The 16,226-nt window shown below is 46.4% G+C and overlaps 1 protein-coding gene across 4 annotated transcripts in view; it reads right to left on the reverse strand.

Annotated features, from left to right (window-relative positions):
- Window positions 1–16,226, reverse strand: part of PHACTR4 (phosphatase and actin regulator 4) — a 44,301-nt gene that overhangs the window by 16,205 nt on the left and 11,870 nt on the right. For 3 of the 4 annotated variants that reach the window (XR_014269944.1, XR_014269945.1, XM_082494067.1), the window contains exon 1: window positions 7,397–7,635. The exons of the other annotated variant lie outside the window; for it this stretch is intronic. Coding sequence is in view for 1 of the 3 variants with exons in the window: in XM_082494067.1 (XP_082350193.1) it covers window positions 7,397–7,442 (46 nt within the window). In the remaining 2 variants the exon portion in view is untranslated. Of the gene's footprint in view, window positions 1–7,396; window positions 7,636–16,226 lie in introns of those variants that run through there. 4 annotated transcript variants of the gene reach the window in all.

Genomic DNA, 16,226 nt, shown 5'->3' on the forward strand with positions numbered 1-16,226 from the left:
TTCTGGAGCTTGCAAGCCTTCTGGGATCACAAAAGACCTTTTAGTCAACTTCAGACAAGCCTGTATGACGTGCCTGCAGAAAAGACAATACCCTGTAGGCCATGCAGGAAGTTCAGCCAAGAATCCCATCTCCTGAGGCTAAGAGATTGGGAAAGGAATTTTAGGGGAAAGCCATTTTACACATAGGACAAAGAACTAATAACGTATCTGCTACATCCTACAAATATCCAGCAGGGATACAGACCCAGATGTGAAAAAGCAGATTCCTGTCAACATGGGGAAGAGCAGGTTCAGGACAGGGGGGGAAAAAAAAACAAAAAACAAACAAACAAAAAAAAAACACCCACACACAAAAAAACCCAACCACAAACAAACCGTAGTGGTTCCTAGCATGAGATTTCAGACCCCAGGAAGCATCAAGCATGGGAAGCCCCAGCCATGGACTCCCGAGCAAGCCTCAGGCCGGCTGGGCTGGGCACAGGCTGTCATTCTGCAACACTGCAGGACAGACATAGCCAAATTTTTCAGTCTGAGCACAAATGAAATGGAAGATTACTGAATAGCAGGGAAGAGACAAGCAGGCCATGCTAGCAGCACAAGGGAAACCGGAGAGTATCTCAGTAGGAGGATCCAGATCCCACGCAAGAAGTACAGTCTCTAAGCAAATGGCAGAGGAAGAGGAAAACCAGCCCAGAACTCTGGTTTACCGAGAGGCTGGAGAGGCAAGAAAGTACCACTGTACTAACCATCAGGAGAAAAAAAGGCTAATTGTGGCCATTTCAGGCTTTACCTAAAAATGCATAACCTTTCCAGCTCTGTACGGGTTTCTCTCCTCACACTCATGGGGCTCCAGATTTCACACAGTGGTGGTTGATGGGGTTCTTCTGGGTTTTTTCTTGGTTTGTGGTGGTTGTTTGTTTGGTTTTTTTTTTGTTTTGTTTTGTTTTTGGTTTTTTTTTTTTTTTTTTTTTTAATCAGCCACCTAACAGGAAGCTCACTCAGAACCAGTGAAAAGCTGATGTCAGCCAACATTTATTTGAAAAAGCAAGATCAATTCAGCATCTGAGCTGCTTCTTAAAAAAATCTGGCTCCATAACAGGAGAGAAATTGGGTGGAAAGTAACATAGAATATGTCAGCACTGATCTGTGATTTTCTGGGGCTCTATTCTGTGAGTTTCTGCCGGGAGGGAGGGTGGAAATAGGGACAAAAAAAAAAAAAAAAGTGGCATTTCAAGCTCCCAGAAACCCAGGAGAAATTGTCTGGATGTTTAGAGGCACTTTCTTCAGAGACAAGAACATTAGCCCTGGAGTTGTACATGTAATTTTAAAAAGCAGTATTCACTTTGTTCAACAGAGCATTCCCAAAGTTTACCAGGCAGGCAAGCCCGCTTGCCAGGCACAAGCTGTGGACTGAATTTGGATCCCAAGTGCCACACAGAGGCATTTCCCTCACCTTTCCAAGGAGCTGCAGCAGCATTGAAGGCAGTCGTACTTAGCTCACTTCATATAGAACCCTTCCCCGAATTGCTCTTTGGAATGTAACTTATGTGCTGCCTGCCACCCAAGGTATCAGAGTGCTGCACTAAGCAAAATAAGTTATTAAAAGAAAACTTAACCATCAGGTCCAGAGATTAATGAACGGAGCCCTCATCAAGCTGTGATGTCTCCATTTCCAATTAGAGGGAGAGTGACAAGCATTCCCCTGGCACAGCCACCTCTGAGCAGCCAGGGAGGAACAGTGGACATGAAAGGATGAGCCGAAACTGCAGGAGACACACGATATCCCCAAAGCAGGAGCGGCTAAAAGCAGGGAGGGCTGGAGAGAGCCCACATGCGAGTTTTACTCCAGGCGGAAGAACCTCTTTCAGCAGCTCCTGCAGTCCAGGGCTGGCTGTCAAATCAAATACCATCGCAGGGTGGAGTTTCACACCAGGTGCCTGACTGCCATTAATTGCAATCACGCAGGTTAATACAAAAGCTAGGTTTCACAATGACATTCAGCCTCAATATCAAATAATTCGGTTCTTGCTTCTCTGCCATGCCACGCCATCAGCCATGCTATCAACTGCTTCGAGGTTCATGCTGTGAATCAGGGCTCATCCAACATGAAAAAACTCGGGTTTGCTGTTTTATAATCAGTTTCTTGTCTAGAAACAGCCACACAAGAGGGAGACAGGTATACCACGTACCCCTTCATAGCATAAAACCACAGCCCAAATCATTTTCACCACCCTTTTTGCTCTGTGTAGAATAAAACTCAGCACCCGTTACTAAACGGTGTGAACATCCCAAGACAGCCCTCCGGGTGATATTGGTACTGTGAAAACAAGTTCCCTCCCTGATACAAAGTGGGATTCATTCTGTCCAGTTCTGCAGCACAGGCTGCTCACCGGAGAGCTCAGAGCTCGTAATGCCCGGATCCCTTCCACAGCACTCTTCCTTTTACCATCCGTAATTACCAGGCGAACATAGACATTTAAAATAGCCTGTTGTGATGCAATTATGAATTACATTTACTGCTAATTAGCGGGTGGATCTGCAGCTGAAGGTGTGCTTTACTGATCTGTATTTTAAATAACCTCATTGTTCAGTGATTGTTCACATTAGATAGTGCTCATACTCCTTCCGAAAAGGGCCTTCCCTTCCATTCACAGCCCATTTGCAGCTCAAATTTCCATGAAATGGTGCAGAGAGGACATTTCTGGCCCAAGCCACCTTCACTGTGAAGGGAGCCTGGGCAAGGTGGATTCTCTGTGCCTCCTCCTGCTCTGCTCTACGAGGTACAGGAGGGTCCCTAAGCCACTTTGCAACACCAGGCAGAAACCCCATGTCATCCACTGGGAAACTGCTAAGGAACTGCAGTGTGGTGCTTGGGGAATGAAACGGGGAGAAAAAAAAAAAATAAAAAAAAAAGAGGAACCAGGCTTTAAGGGAAGGGTGGGAAGGGTGAGAAGTGTCAGGAAGCTGATGCCCTCGCCTGACCTGGCCCTTGCTCGGCACCAAAGCTCTTTACCTCATTGGCAAGGCCGTGTCCCAGAGACCAGCCTCACCTCCACTGCAGTCCAGGCTGGAAAACCCATTTAAAATTTATGAAAGAGGTTAAATGAGGTCATACAGGCCTAGGTGAACCCAGCGGAGTCCTCAATAGAAGGTCAAGAGCTTACCCATAAGCAGGTTTGTGTTGTCCCCCCATGCCAAAGCATGACCTTGCCTAATCTTTCTGCAGGAACTCCATGAAGTATCCACTTCGGAAAAGCGACCCTGAAGCAGGAAGGGTCCCCACAGAGCCCACCCTAACATCAGCACTCCATACCTAATGCAACGACCTGGTTGACAACAAGTCCAGAATAAAACATCTACTGCAACCTCAGCACGTTGTCCCAGGCAAGCGTGGGTGCTTCTCCTCAAGAAGATGGCCTGGAGCACCCAACTTGCCGTGCCTCAGACAGACCCCCCAGGACCCAACTGGTGTGGGGAGGGAGCGAAGCCCTGGCTGCTGTCAGCCAGCATCCCCACCAGAGCCTGTTGCCATTTCAGATCTTCTCTCTTGAATACTTAACACACCCCAAGTGTGTTCCATCAAAACAAGCAGGTGAATTTGAGCTGTTTAAACAGCAGATTTGTGTTAACCCAAAATGTTTAGACTGAAATAGTCTAGGGAAACGTCACAAAATTGGCACAGCCTGGAGACACAAGAAGGCAGAAAGCTCCAGCAGTGCCAAGCAGCAGGGGATGCAGTTCTCCATCAGTACGCCTGGCCAGCTGGTCTTCCAAACCCTCCCCCTGCAGACTGCTACACACATTTACACTCAAGTCTTGCTGCTTAAATGCAGGTGGAAAAAAGCTTTTCTCCCACTGCACCTTGTGTTAGGTGCACACTGTTGTGCAAGAACACGGGTGGTGCGGAGCTGTAATGTTTTGGTTTTTTTTTTTTTTTCCCCAGAGAAGACAAACTATTTCAGTGGAAGAAGCTGGAGAGCCTCAGTCGGTCTCCAAGCTCATCACGCAGTCAGCAAGCGGCCGTGCTGCTGCATGTGTCATCTGCTCCCAAAGCTTTTGTCAGGCTTGGGGCTGTCATTCCTATTAAAGACAGCAAAGCTTTCACTTCTACCGCTGCTCTCAGTGTCTCAAACCAGCAGAGCCAGGATCGGTGGGGTCAATTAAAAATACCACACGTGTTCACACCATTGCCACGCACACAGGACACTCACAACAAGCAGCTACCTAGCTGACCTTTAGGAAATACCACTATATAAATGTAATGCTTTAATGGTCACACCGTGGTCCAAGGAAGGAAAAGCCATCATGTAAGCAAATACAGTTAACCCTCATCTTCAGAGATCGAGTCCCAGAATACCGTTTTGTACAGCAATACGCTACCAGCCTAGAAAAAGGCACAGTGGAAACTTCAGGTACCAACAGGAATACATGAAAAAGCATTTATTTCATGAAGGATCATCTCTGACAGGGAAGATACCTGCAACAGTACATGAGATAGTGGCAGCTCTGATGCACAGTATTAAAAAAAAAAAAAATTAAACCCAAACTGTATCCAGTGTAGATCATTGCAGAATTCATCTTGGTGACTTTTTAAACCATTTTAACTTGGGCCCCACACCATCAAAAGCCAGCAAGGCTATAGAGAAGCTTTATTTATTTTGTTTTTAACTGGCACACCATTACATAAGCTAAAAATCACTTCAAGATTCAAGTTAGAGACCCTAACAAAAGCGAGACTGAAGGCTGCAAAGAAATCAAAGAATTGCATCCCAGATGCTGACAATTCACATTACATTGCTATATGCCTGGGAGGGAAACTACTGATTTCCAGTGTTCATGAAGCAAATGACACAATCCTTTAAGGATGGAGGGTCAGTGAGCCCCAGGACAGGACTGCAGACTGAAGTGGTTAGGAAAAGACTGAGAACACGCTGGTTTTCTCCCTGAAATATCTCTGCAGGCATCCAAGAGTTGGTGGAACAGACTAACTCCAAAAGAAGATGTGTCTCACCACTGCCTGCACCGCAACAGGCTCTTTGCCCCAGTCCTTTTCAGAGATGTAAGATCTGTTAAAGTCGATCCTCATTAAGAGACATCCTCCCAAAGGAAACAAGAAAGCATCAGTATTTTGCTTTGACACAGGACCGGCATAGCGTATAAATCATGAGCTTAAGCCAGATTCTTTCCATCTGCAAACCACAGTTCACTTAGAACCTGATCCATCTCTTATCGTAATAGTTACTAGAAGATTTCCACAAATCCAAGGAGTTTCTGTTCACAAGGAGCTCACCGGGCATTTCTGTCTCACAATCACAGCCTCAAGGCTCACAGACAGACAGAACTGCACCAGCGCGACTATGCTACAGCAAAAGCCAGTGTAAACGCTTAGCTGAGAGCTAAAAAGCACTCAGACAAATTAGGCACTTCAATGCCACAGCACCAACTCCAAACACTTCTGCTTAATCACCTTTATTTTCCTAAGTTACACCACCCCCCCCAAGTTCTGCTATCACACAAGCCCAGAAGGTGCATCAGGAAACTTTTGCTGAGAACGTGGCTGCTCATTATACACACAACGTTTGGCAGTTTGGGTATGTTTTGTGGTACAGCCCGGACCTAAGGCTACTGCGGGACCAACTGCCTCGCAACACCGAGCCTGCGCGGGATCCTCACCGGCTAATGCCGTGGGACTGCGACAAACCCTCCCGTTGCCAAAACAGTACTGATGCCCAGGCTGGAGAATAATTCAGCTCCCTCATCTTTGGCTTTGTTGTGCTGGGCAGAGCAGTTAAGAATCCAAAAAGCTTTCAAGCAAACAGCTACAACTCAAAAAGCAAACAAAGACTCTTGAGGGAAACACTGTTAAGGTTAAAGTATCAAAAAAGCACTTTAGGTAAATGTTTCTAGCTTCCTAAAACAGCTTTAAAAACTTCATGTACATTTCCTGAACAGTCCAGGGAAGACGTGAATCCTGACCTTAAAGCAATAAAAGACTGTGGTCACAAAACAGCCTCAAATAATCCCAGCTCTCAGCTTCCCTGTCCTTTACGTTTCTAGTCACCATAATCTTCACTAGACTTTTCTTTTCAAGAGCATCCTGCCGAAGTTCATGCAAGAACTATCTCTTCAAGTTCACAATTTATTCAGTAGGAACTACGCAAGCTGCACCATGAGACTCCAGATAGCAAATGACCAGTTGAGGAAACACCAGGTCTGCCGGCCGCCAGTCTCCAACAAAGGACAACGTCGTTACACCAAGTGAGCCCACTCCCCTGAAAACTACCACTGTCTCTGGTACTTGATGAGGTAAAGAGCCCAAGACTGAACAGGTCGGCTTCTAACAGCACATAAATCCAAGGAGAAGATGCTGTTAATCTCCATTGACAGTACAAAGATGACTGAAATTTTACTTCTCCCTTCCACTCACCCAATACCACTGTTTTTAGCAGCTCTTGAACAAGACTAGCTGGAGTGAACTGGGGGTGGGGAAGAGAGAATCACTGGTTTAATCCGAGCCCTAGAAGTACTTGGTAGGTTCAAAGTTATAAAAGTGAAAAAGAAAGAAAAAAAAAAAAAAAAAAGAAAAAAAGAGTCTGTATCTCAGGGAGCTTTCCATGTGCAAGTGTCCAGTGTTTCTCTAAAAATCGGATAATTCCACTTTACAGATGAGAGTAAGCAACTCAGCCCAGACAGCTGACAGCGAGCCGGTATGGGATAAGAGGCAACAGCACGATGCGTAAAGTCTCCTCTTATAGTCAGGGCATGGCAGACCCAGCACTGGGAACAGCACCCAAGACAGAGACATGGAAACAGCACAGACCTACGCACCCTGTTCTGGTAGTAGTGCTACTGCCAGGACTTAAAGCAAGGTTGTGTTTGCTACAGCCTCCCAGTTACTCTGATACCTTGCAGAGCAGAGAGAGAAAACAAGCAGGAAGGTGACTGCCAAGCACCTTCTCCCCTCAAAACTACCATAGCTGCCACAAAAAGCTGGGTGACATCAGGCACAAGGAGGTGATTCTGGGCAGCTTTGGTCCAGGCAGACTATCAGGGCTGGCTCCTACCCCACTCCGGTGAATTTTACCGCTGTCCAAGCACTTTGCAAAGCTAGCGTCCCTGAACCTGGCCGGGCAGGACAGAGGCTGTCCCTAAAAACTGCAGCTTGGAGCCTGTCTAAAGATCAGCAGAACATGTTGCACAGCAATTGCATGTGACATGAGTAAGAAAAGAGGAAGGAAATGGAGTTATTTCTTTGGTTTCTCTTCCCAGCTCCCAAGCCGGGCGCAGGTTACACAAGCCCCGCATTCCACTCCTCCCGACTCCTCCGTTTCACCTGCAATCCTGCCCTGCCGCAGCCCCAAAGTTTCCTCCGTCTCCCTTGCCCTCCATTACTCACCAAAAGCAGCTGGATTTACCGGTCTCGAGAAGTGCGGCTGCCCCATTAGATTCTTTTCTAAGCAGCTCTCCGGGAGGAGGTGGGAGGGGGAGAGGGGGAAAAAAAAAAAGTCTACCCTGAGAGAGCACTTTAGTCCTTTAAAATGATAAATCCACGCTTCGGACTGGGGAAGAACCTAGCGAGCGAGGTGGCTGCCAACTCTCAGGCAATGGCACGGGTGTCCGTTGGTCCAGCACAGGTCCTGTTCTCCCCGTACCCCATGGTCGGGCACTTGATTCTCATAAATAGGCGTCCGTGCCAGCTCCCTTCACACAGGAATGCCTGTCATTCCAGAGCCGAGCTGGCTAGGGCCGAAGCTCAGGAAGGGGAGGAGACAACCAGCCACGCTCCAGCCACTTAGCTGCATAATCCAAATTATCAACACGCCTCACTCCTTCCCCGCATCAAGTTTAGGGAGAAGAGAGAAAAGCTGGGAGCGAGGAGAGAGGGAGACCCGGGTGTTTTGCTCAAGGAAGAGCTTGGAGAAACCGCACACGCCAATGTACGCAGAGGTTTCACCTCCCAAATGGGATCAAGGAGGTAATAGCGTACCTGAGCCTGTAAAATACAAACTAAGGAGTCATGAATGAGAAAGTGTGGTACTTTAACTGTTACAGGAGCTGCACTATCCTGAGAGTAAAGGGAATTTCAAAGAGTGCCTGAGCTGATATGCATCTAGCCAGCCGTCTAATAAAAATACAATTTCATAGCAATTCCTCTCTCCGCTGAAGTTACCAGGAAGAAGTTAGGAGCAGGGAGTGTGTCTTCTCATTTTCCTTGTTAAATTTAAATGAAACAAGAGTTTATTTGTGTATCACATCTTGAGAGTTAAAGTAACAATTATCCCCCTCAACATTTACATCACAATAAGAAAGCTCTCCAGAGTTTAAATATGTCCACTTGGATTCTTTTTTTTTTTTCCCAATCAAAATTTGTGTTAGGACTTCAGTGAACCTACAGATCATTTCCAACCCCTGTACACCAAACCACAGAGGTGTGCGCACACACACCCCCCCTTTAAACATCCAGAAGCTTAATCTTAACTCAGGGGAAAAGGAAAAACAATTTTCAAAATCATACAGGAATTTGCTGCAGCATCACACCAGTGACTAATCAGGAACTTGAACCCAACTGACACATCCAGGTTTGGTCCCTCCACTGTAGGAAGGGCTGTAGGAAAAAGCAGTTTTAAACACACTGAGATTTGCTACAGCCTTTGAGGTCCCTGCCCTCGAGGTCCCTCAGCAGCCGCAGAATTTCAATATCGCTGAATATTACTCAGGCAGCCAGGAAGAGTTCAGGGGAAGCTCACTACTGCAGCAGTCCCGATAGTAAAAAAAATTCTATTCTGGGAAACAACAAAATCCAAGATTGTCAATTTGGGCTGGTGCAGCTGGGAACAATCAATGCCGCACATTAGTCAGAACAGACACCCAAAGCGAACGCCCGCTTCACAGTGGCGGAGATGGTCGTTCACAGCCACATGTCACAGTGGGAGACCCCAGAAAAGGGAAAGGGGTAGTTTTGAAATCTAGTAAAACTCCACCTAAGCCACAAACACACCTGGAAGATGCTGATGCTCTTGGTTCCTCCACTAACTTATTGGACATGCCATCAGACAACTTGCAAAATCCACTCCTCCCTTCCTAAGCACAGCTGTAAAAACATAGGAGAGGGAGCAGGACATCTCCACACTAGCCCACAACTCATCTTTAACCCCTGAGGTCCATAACCCACCTAACTCGTCCTTAACCTTCGTGCTGAGCAGATGACTGCCATCCCCATGGACAGCACGAGCACAGAGGCAGGAGCAGGTGGAGGAGCAAAGGATCAGCAGACACGTGGAGGTGGAGGAGCAAATAGAACTCTCCTCCCTCGCACAGAACATATGGACGTTCCTGAAAGCATTGCTCTTCTCTGCCTCCCACCACCAGACATCTCTGCGCTCGGAAGAGGAGCCCGCGTTTCTGTCTGGTCAGCCAGAGTAGTCCGTCTTCCAACTACTTTTGATTTTCATTGTGGGCAATTACCATACTGATTCACAGGCACGCTCCACCTCATTTAAGACTCTTTGCTTTGAAACAAAGAAAAAGCCATTTTAAAGCCATTTAAATACACTGCCATCTGGCAGAGACGCACAAAGTTTGGAGATAGAGGCTGGAAGACTTCTCCAAGTCTGTAAATCAGCTGTCCAGCTTGGAAGGAGGTCTGGAAAAAATATCCCTGCATCTTGGAACGCTACAGAATGCTAAACACTGCATCTAGGCTTGCCTGACTTCCAAGGAGATTAAAGGCATTGCATTTTATATTGCATTTGCTGTGAATTAAGAGTGCACAAAGCTCTGCTGCAGAACAGATGACACACGGTAGGTTGTGGAAGCACAGCAGCACAATCATGTGCCTGACCCCTTATTTTTGCATTAGTAAAACATGAAATATTAGCTTAAATTTCAATGAAAGCAACTTAAACTAACGTATCTAAATTCACAGCGGCTGCAGTCCAAGTGCACATACAACAGTCACTCGGGCTCCAGTGCCACGCAGTAACTCACAACGCTGTAAAAAGACAATTATACTATAAAGCACTTTCATACCTCTGTATCATTGATCAGGCCTCACGAATCATCACAAAGAGATTAACAAGCCTATTTGGCAAAGGCACTCGTAAATAGTTTGTACCAGAAGCATTAATATCTGCTTCTGACGCGCAGGGCTGTGGTGCTCAAGGAGCAGAGCTACAAATCTGCATTTCAAATTGCCACTGGGTTTAGACTTCAAACATCCTTTAGGAGTATCAGCAACAACTCTCTCCTCTTTGGGGTAGAAAGAACCGAAACCCTGCCAGAAGAGGGATGACAGAACACAAAGAACAGCAGAAATCCAAATCAAAAGTAACACCAACATCATTATTTTCAAGGTGGGCTCCTGGCCAGAAGGACCTGCAAAGGAAGGTGCAAATTCTGCACCAGCAGACACAACACAAAAGAAATATTCCTGTCTCACTCCAGCCCGAGGACAGAACCTAAGAGCAGCCGTACTTGGTGTGCTCTTAAGTAACCCTTTGCATTCATAGTGCTTGGTTTCACAGCAGAGGAAAAATACGGGAAGAAACAACCTGCCCCAGCTCCCACCAAGAGCACCAACACTCAGGGTTTCGCACCCTGTCTTGGTAAGGTTGCTTCAGCTCTCCCAACAGCAGCGAGACAAAACCTCAGTCCCCATCCAGCTGCACATCTAAGATACAGGAAAAAGCCACATTTCAAGCAAGGACAAGTAACAAGTGTCCAAAATTCCAATAATAACGCAGAAGGGCCATCTGACATAGCAGCAACCAGAAGAAACCAAAAGTAAAGCCTTTACTCCTCAGGGATGGGTGAGGACCTTTATGAGAAAGAAGAGCTTGAAATAGCAAAGAGCTTTCTACCAGAAAGCAAGAAGAGATACAACTGATAGTTCTTTCAACATTTTCTTCTGAAAACACAGCAACCAAGAAATCCCAGGTACATGAAATTTTTTTACTGGATTTCAGGAGATGGCTGAAAGATGACTGGTTCTGGGCAGTAAACACCCAAGCGCTTTCCTCCCAAGTTTCATTTCCTCTCCATCCAGACCAGCATCCCATTAAAAGCCCAGCATTCAAATGTTAATAGTCTGTTTATATACATTGTAAAAGGAACTCTTCTGGATTGTTTCACTTTAAAATCTAATGAAACCCATAATGAGCACAAATATTAGCTCCTGTAATAAAGACACTGTTGTTCACATTTCAGTTCACACCAACGTGAAACACCACATTCATCTGCAGTGACTCAAACATTTACGTTCCATGATTCAGCCACAGGAACATTAAAAAGGACTCTTGCATTATCCCATGTATGCAGACGGAGCTGTCTATTTAAAACCAGCGATACTGGGCGTTTTCCTTTAGAGCCCATCAGCGAAAGAGTCAACAGGAGCTACAGGATGTTCAAGGCTCTTTCCTTGCTGGAGATGCTCCCACTTGAAATACTAACACCGGCCCATGGTACCATCTCACCAGGAGGGTCAGCAGGGAGAAGAAAGAGTGGCAGCACCATGATTCTGGATGCTTTTCACCACAATCTGTTTGCTAGCAATCCTCAGCAGCTTTGGCAGAACAAGGAGAATATGACAAAAAATATACATTCTATAAACATAACAGCTCTGGCTACCTACAAAGCTGACCGTTTTGGGGCTGTGCTCCGAAAGAGAGCATGTGGAAGAGTTATTAACTGGGGCAGCAGAGCAAGGGGAAGCAAGCGGGTAGGAAGCCGGGCAGTCAATCTGAAAGGTCACAAGCCAAAACAACGTGACGCTCTTCCTTTCTTCTTACATGGTATTAAAAGTCAGCCCGATACCCGGTGTGGAAATGGCAAATGGTTTATTTATAAGCCAGCTGGCATCACATTGTTTAGGTTCTGTATACTTTGATGAAAGGGCGCTGGTTCAGATGAGACAGACAAGTGAGGTAACCGCTCCTAAACCACATGATTTCCGCCACGCTTCCTGTGACATTTCCAAGAGGGAAACTCCTATTTCCCAGAGCATTCCAGTCCCCTTGTCCCCACCAATTCATCAAGCACAGCGCTAGTGGCTGCTCGATCTCAGAACGCAAGGGGCAGCGGATCCAGCATGCCAGGGACTGCGGTGATGCCACCACGTACATGCTGGTGGTGGGGAAGGTGAGCAACCCATGTCCTACAGCAGCCCGGATGCTGGCCGGGATGGAGCACAGCTGGAGGAAGAGCATTGCTCCTGGCTCAGCAGCAGCCTCTGCCAATGAGCTGTCTGACAGCACGTTCAGCCTCACATTTAAGAAAGGAAAATAAAGTTGAGGACATGCTCCTGGAAAGCCTCGTGATCACAGCGGGTGGCTGGAACACAAGGAATCGCTTAATTGTCACAAGGTCCGGGCTAAAGAAAATTGCATAGCAGGTCTTGGGGCCAAGAGGAGCTTAAGGCCAAAATATCTCCCAGCCTTGTTTTCCAGCAGAGGAAGCGCAACTTTCAATGAGAGCACATTTCAGACAGTACTGAAAACGTATCATCTTCAATGCCTCCTCCCCATTCACTATAATTACAACATATGCTAAATATCGTCTTGTTTACTAGTGAGGGAATCCAAAGGAATGTAATCCTTAGAAAATTAAAGATTCAGTCACATCTTGGCTAATTCAATGACCGTGGTGATTCATGGCTATGCCATCTTGAGACAAGGGAACCTCCAAAGCTGACAAACTACTTTTTGGAGCACCTTGAAGCAGCATTAAAAGAAACACTGGTCAGAAGCCAAAGGAAGCACAGATATAGGACACATTCCAGCAAAGCATCAGGCATCAGCAAAGCATCAGCATATTCCCAACAGTGAAGCACTCGGAGGCAGGATACCCATCTGCCACTTCCAGCTATATTATTAGGAACACATTAAGCAAAAACACGGAGAAGAAAATTACATTTAATTATTCCATTGTTTAGGGAAGAAATAGGCATGGCATTTAGCTTAACTCTTCTTTAACTCTCTCCTTCAGCAAAGACTAAGATACTCAGAGAAGAACCCATAAACCACCATCACCTCAGGCTTCCCATTGCAAAACACTGGAGATAAAGAATGACAAAACTAACAGACCTTCAGCACAAACCAAAAATATATCCCTCTCCTTTCAAACCACTACCTGGCACATGCTCTCAGGACTGGCACAGCACAAGTGCACAGTGCCCTTCCTTGGCGAATGGCTGCAGTACAGATGGGCTTGACAGTCCCATCCTCTGTCCCTGTTAACTACCCCACTGGACAAACCTAAGGTTTTACAGCTTTATACAGATATTATTCAAAATTACCGAGTCCTCTGGCAGAGGCAAATCCATCTGCATCACCTATAAAACTGATGGGACAAGCACTACACTTGAGACTACAAATTAACAGTGAGAGTAGCAGTAAGTTTTAAACCTCTAAAATAACGATTAAACTGAAATTAACCCTCAGAAGTAGCACTAATATTTAACTCTAGAAGCTAATCTGCAATGTACTGGCCAAGGTCCACAGGCTAGCATCGCTGCTCTGATTCACTAAAAGACTAATGATCCCAAATTTCTCTTCCTACCTCTAATCCTTCAAGATGACAAACTGTGTCTCGAGCTGAAAGCCTCCCTGCCCACACGCTAGCTGAAAAGAAAGGCAGCAAGATTTCTCCGTAAAAGTCTTGTCCCCTCTTTTTAACATTTCAACAAAACCTCAGTGAGCACACTCATTCTTCATATCCAAAGATAAAACTGCAGCAGATTTTCGTATTTCCTCTGCCACTGCAAAGGGCTTATTGCAGGCACACCACCCCAATAGGCCAAATTATCCTTCAACACTTAACAGTTCCTCAGTCTGAAATTACATTTTTTCCAAATTACTATATGAAGCCAGCCAGTGCCAGGGTATCCTGCCATCCTTCGCTCACTTGGCTCTGCCCAGGGAGACTTACAAAAGCGCCTTGGTTTAGCTTTTGGGGAACACCCAACTTCCCCACCGCACCTGCTCTGCTTTAATTATTGACTAGGCTAGAAACTCCTTATTAAAATGCAAGGCAAGTTTGGCACACAATCTCAGCTTCTGATCTTCTCCAGCAGATATATTTGGAAGAGAAACCCAGATTCCCCGACCCAGTTCAGAAACTAAAAGAAACGGCAGATAGATTTGGCTTAAGGTCCTCAAATTCAGCAAGAAAAATACTTTTTGCACCATGCAAACTGAAAAGTCTCCAAAAATTTGAAATTTTAAACTGTACCTTTAGATTCACACACAAACATCAGGTTTAAAAGCCTCCTTCAAGGGTATTGTGTTTTTACAAGACGTTTCTACCGGAGTGAATCTGACAGGTAATTACAGGTTTGACCTCCGTCTATTGCACAAATATGCCTTTTGAAACAACGTGGATAAATATTTGCCCAATATGAGAAGACGGCTCCAAGAGAGGAACCATTCCAGTTTATCAACTTTGTGATTCATGTTGATACAAGCTTTATTCTCTATTTAAGGAACAAGATAACGCCTAGGAAGTACATCTAGCCAAATAGGTTTCATAGATCTACCGTGGACCACCCTAAAACAGTGGCACATCCAGACCACGGGGCACACCCAGACAAGAGCCATCAGCAAGACAGCAAGTGAACCTCAACCTCAACTCTCCAAATATTTACCATTGTTCAACCACCAAGGTGTCTCCAAGCAGCAGCGAGCCTTAAGATTGGAAGAGGCCGAGTAAAAGATTGCTGCTAGCGTGATTAAAGCAATGCTTGGGTTTGTGTTGCAAATCATCCCCTTCCCTTACCCCTTTTGAACTGCCTCGCTGGGGAGAGAATTAGGGAGGCCCCAAAGGATCTGAAAGCAAAATGTGAAGTCCCATCGAACCCCCTTAGGCTCCTTTTGAAATCTCGGTCCTTGCCTTGATGCTCCTGTGTTTTCTGCCAGTGCCAAGAGCTCTTCTGAAAACAAGACGGTGACAGACACCAGCGCTGAGCGCCAGCCCACAACATGGCATGACAACCAGCCGTGACAGTTAAACAGGTACCTTACGTCCCCAGACATACACAGATCAGGTCCCCCAAACCAAACGCTGTTTATGCATCACATTGACTCACACAAGCTGCAGGGACAATGCCATGGCGATTGTTTACAGCGTCAAGGCCATTTCATATAATTAAAGGAAATGTCAAGAGATGAGATAACACCAACAGTTCAGGAGGTACAGCTGATAGTAACCTTGTAAGAAGCTGTTTCTCCCACAGTTGTTGCCGCTCTTGTAGACACGACCCTTCACACATTCCCAGAATCCTCAATTCACATAATTTCACCTAATTCTGTTGCTCCTTCATTTATAGAGCACCAGCAGTGATCTTCTTTAGGAACAAGCAGCACCACACCAAAACAGCAGCCAAAACCTCTTTCTAAGACTATCAAACAACGCTCCCGTCTACTCACACTTGGCACAGCTACATGTGGGGCTGCAGACACCACTGCTGAGAAGAAACATGGTTACATTGAAACAGGACCTTTTCTGCCAGTAAGAGGTCTGCCTGTAGCCCAGCATGACCACTGCAGTACATCAGGACCAACTTTCAAGCACCCAGCTCAAACGCCAACAGCCGCCTGCTCATAACAGCCCTGAGCTCCGCAAGGGCAAGTTACTCAAATATTTACTCACCTCCTCAGACAAATTTTGCAGCATAAGAGTTATATAGCACACTGCTATTTCAAGTATGTAAGCTAGCAAGCTTACAGCCAACCCAGAAGGGTTTACGTGAGCTGTAGTCCTCCCTCCACTTGCAATGCAGATAACCCCCAAGTCAGCGGGCTGGACAGGGCAGCACGATTCACCTTGGCAGCCTTTGTAAGCCTCACAACTACATTAACCACCTTGAGATAGGGGCTTGGATCAAAGAATCATGCAGCCATGGAGCTCCTTGCTGGTTGGCCCAGAAGGCCAACCATATCCTGAGCTGCCTCAAAAGCAGCACGGCCAGCAGGTCAAGGGAGGGGATTCTGCCCCTCTGCTCTGCTCTGGGGAGACCCCAACTGGAGTACTGCATACAGCTGTGGAGCCCCCAACATAGGAAAGACATGGACCTGTTGGAGCGGGGCCAGAGGAGGCCATGGAGATGCTGCGAGGGCTGGAGCCCCTCTGCTGGGAGGACAGGCTGAGAGAGTTGGGATCGTTCAGCCTGGAGAAGAGAAGGCTCCGGGGAGACCTCAGAGCCCCTTCCTAAAGGGGCTCCAGCAGAGCTGGGG

This window comes from Vanellus vanellus, assembly GCF_965231255.1.
Source record: "Vanellus vanellus genome assembly, chromosome: 22".
NCBI classification, from domain to species: Eukaryota; Metazoa; Chordata; class Aves; order Charadriiformes; family Charadriidae; genus Vanellus; species Vanellus vanellus.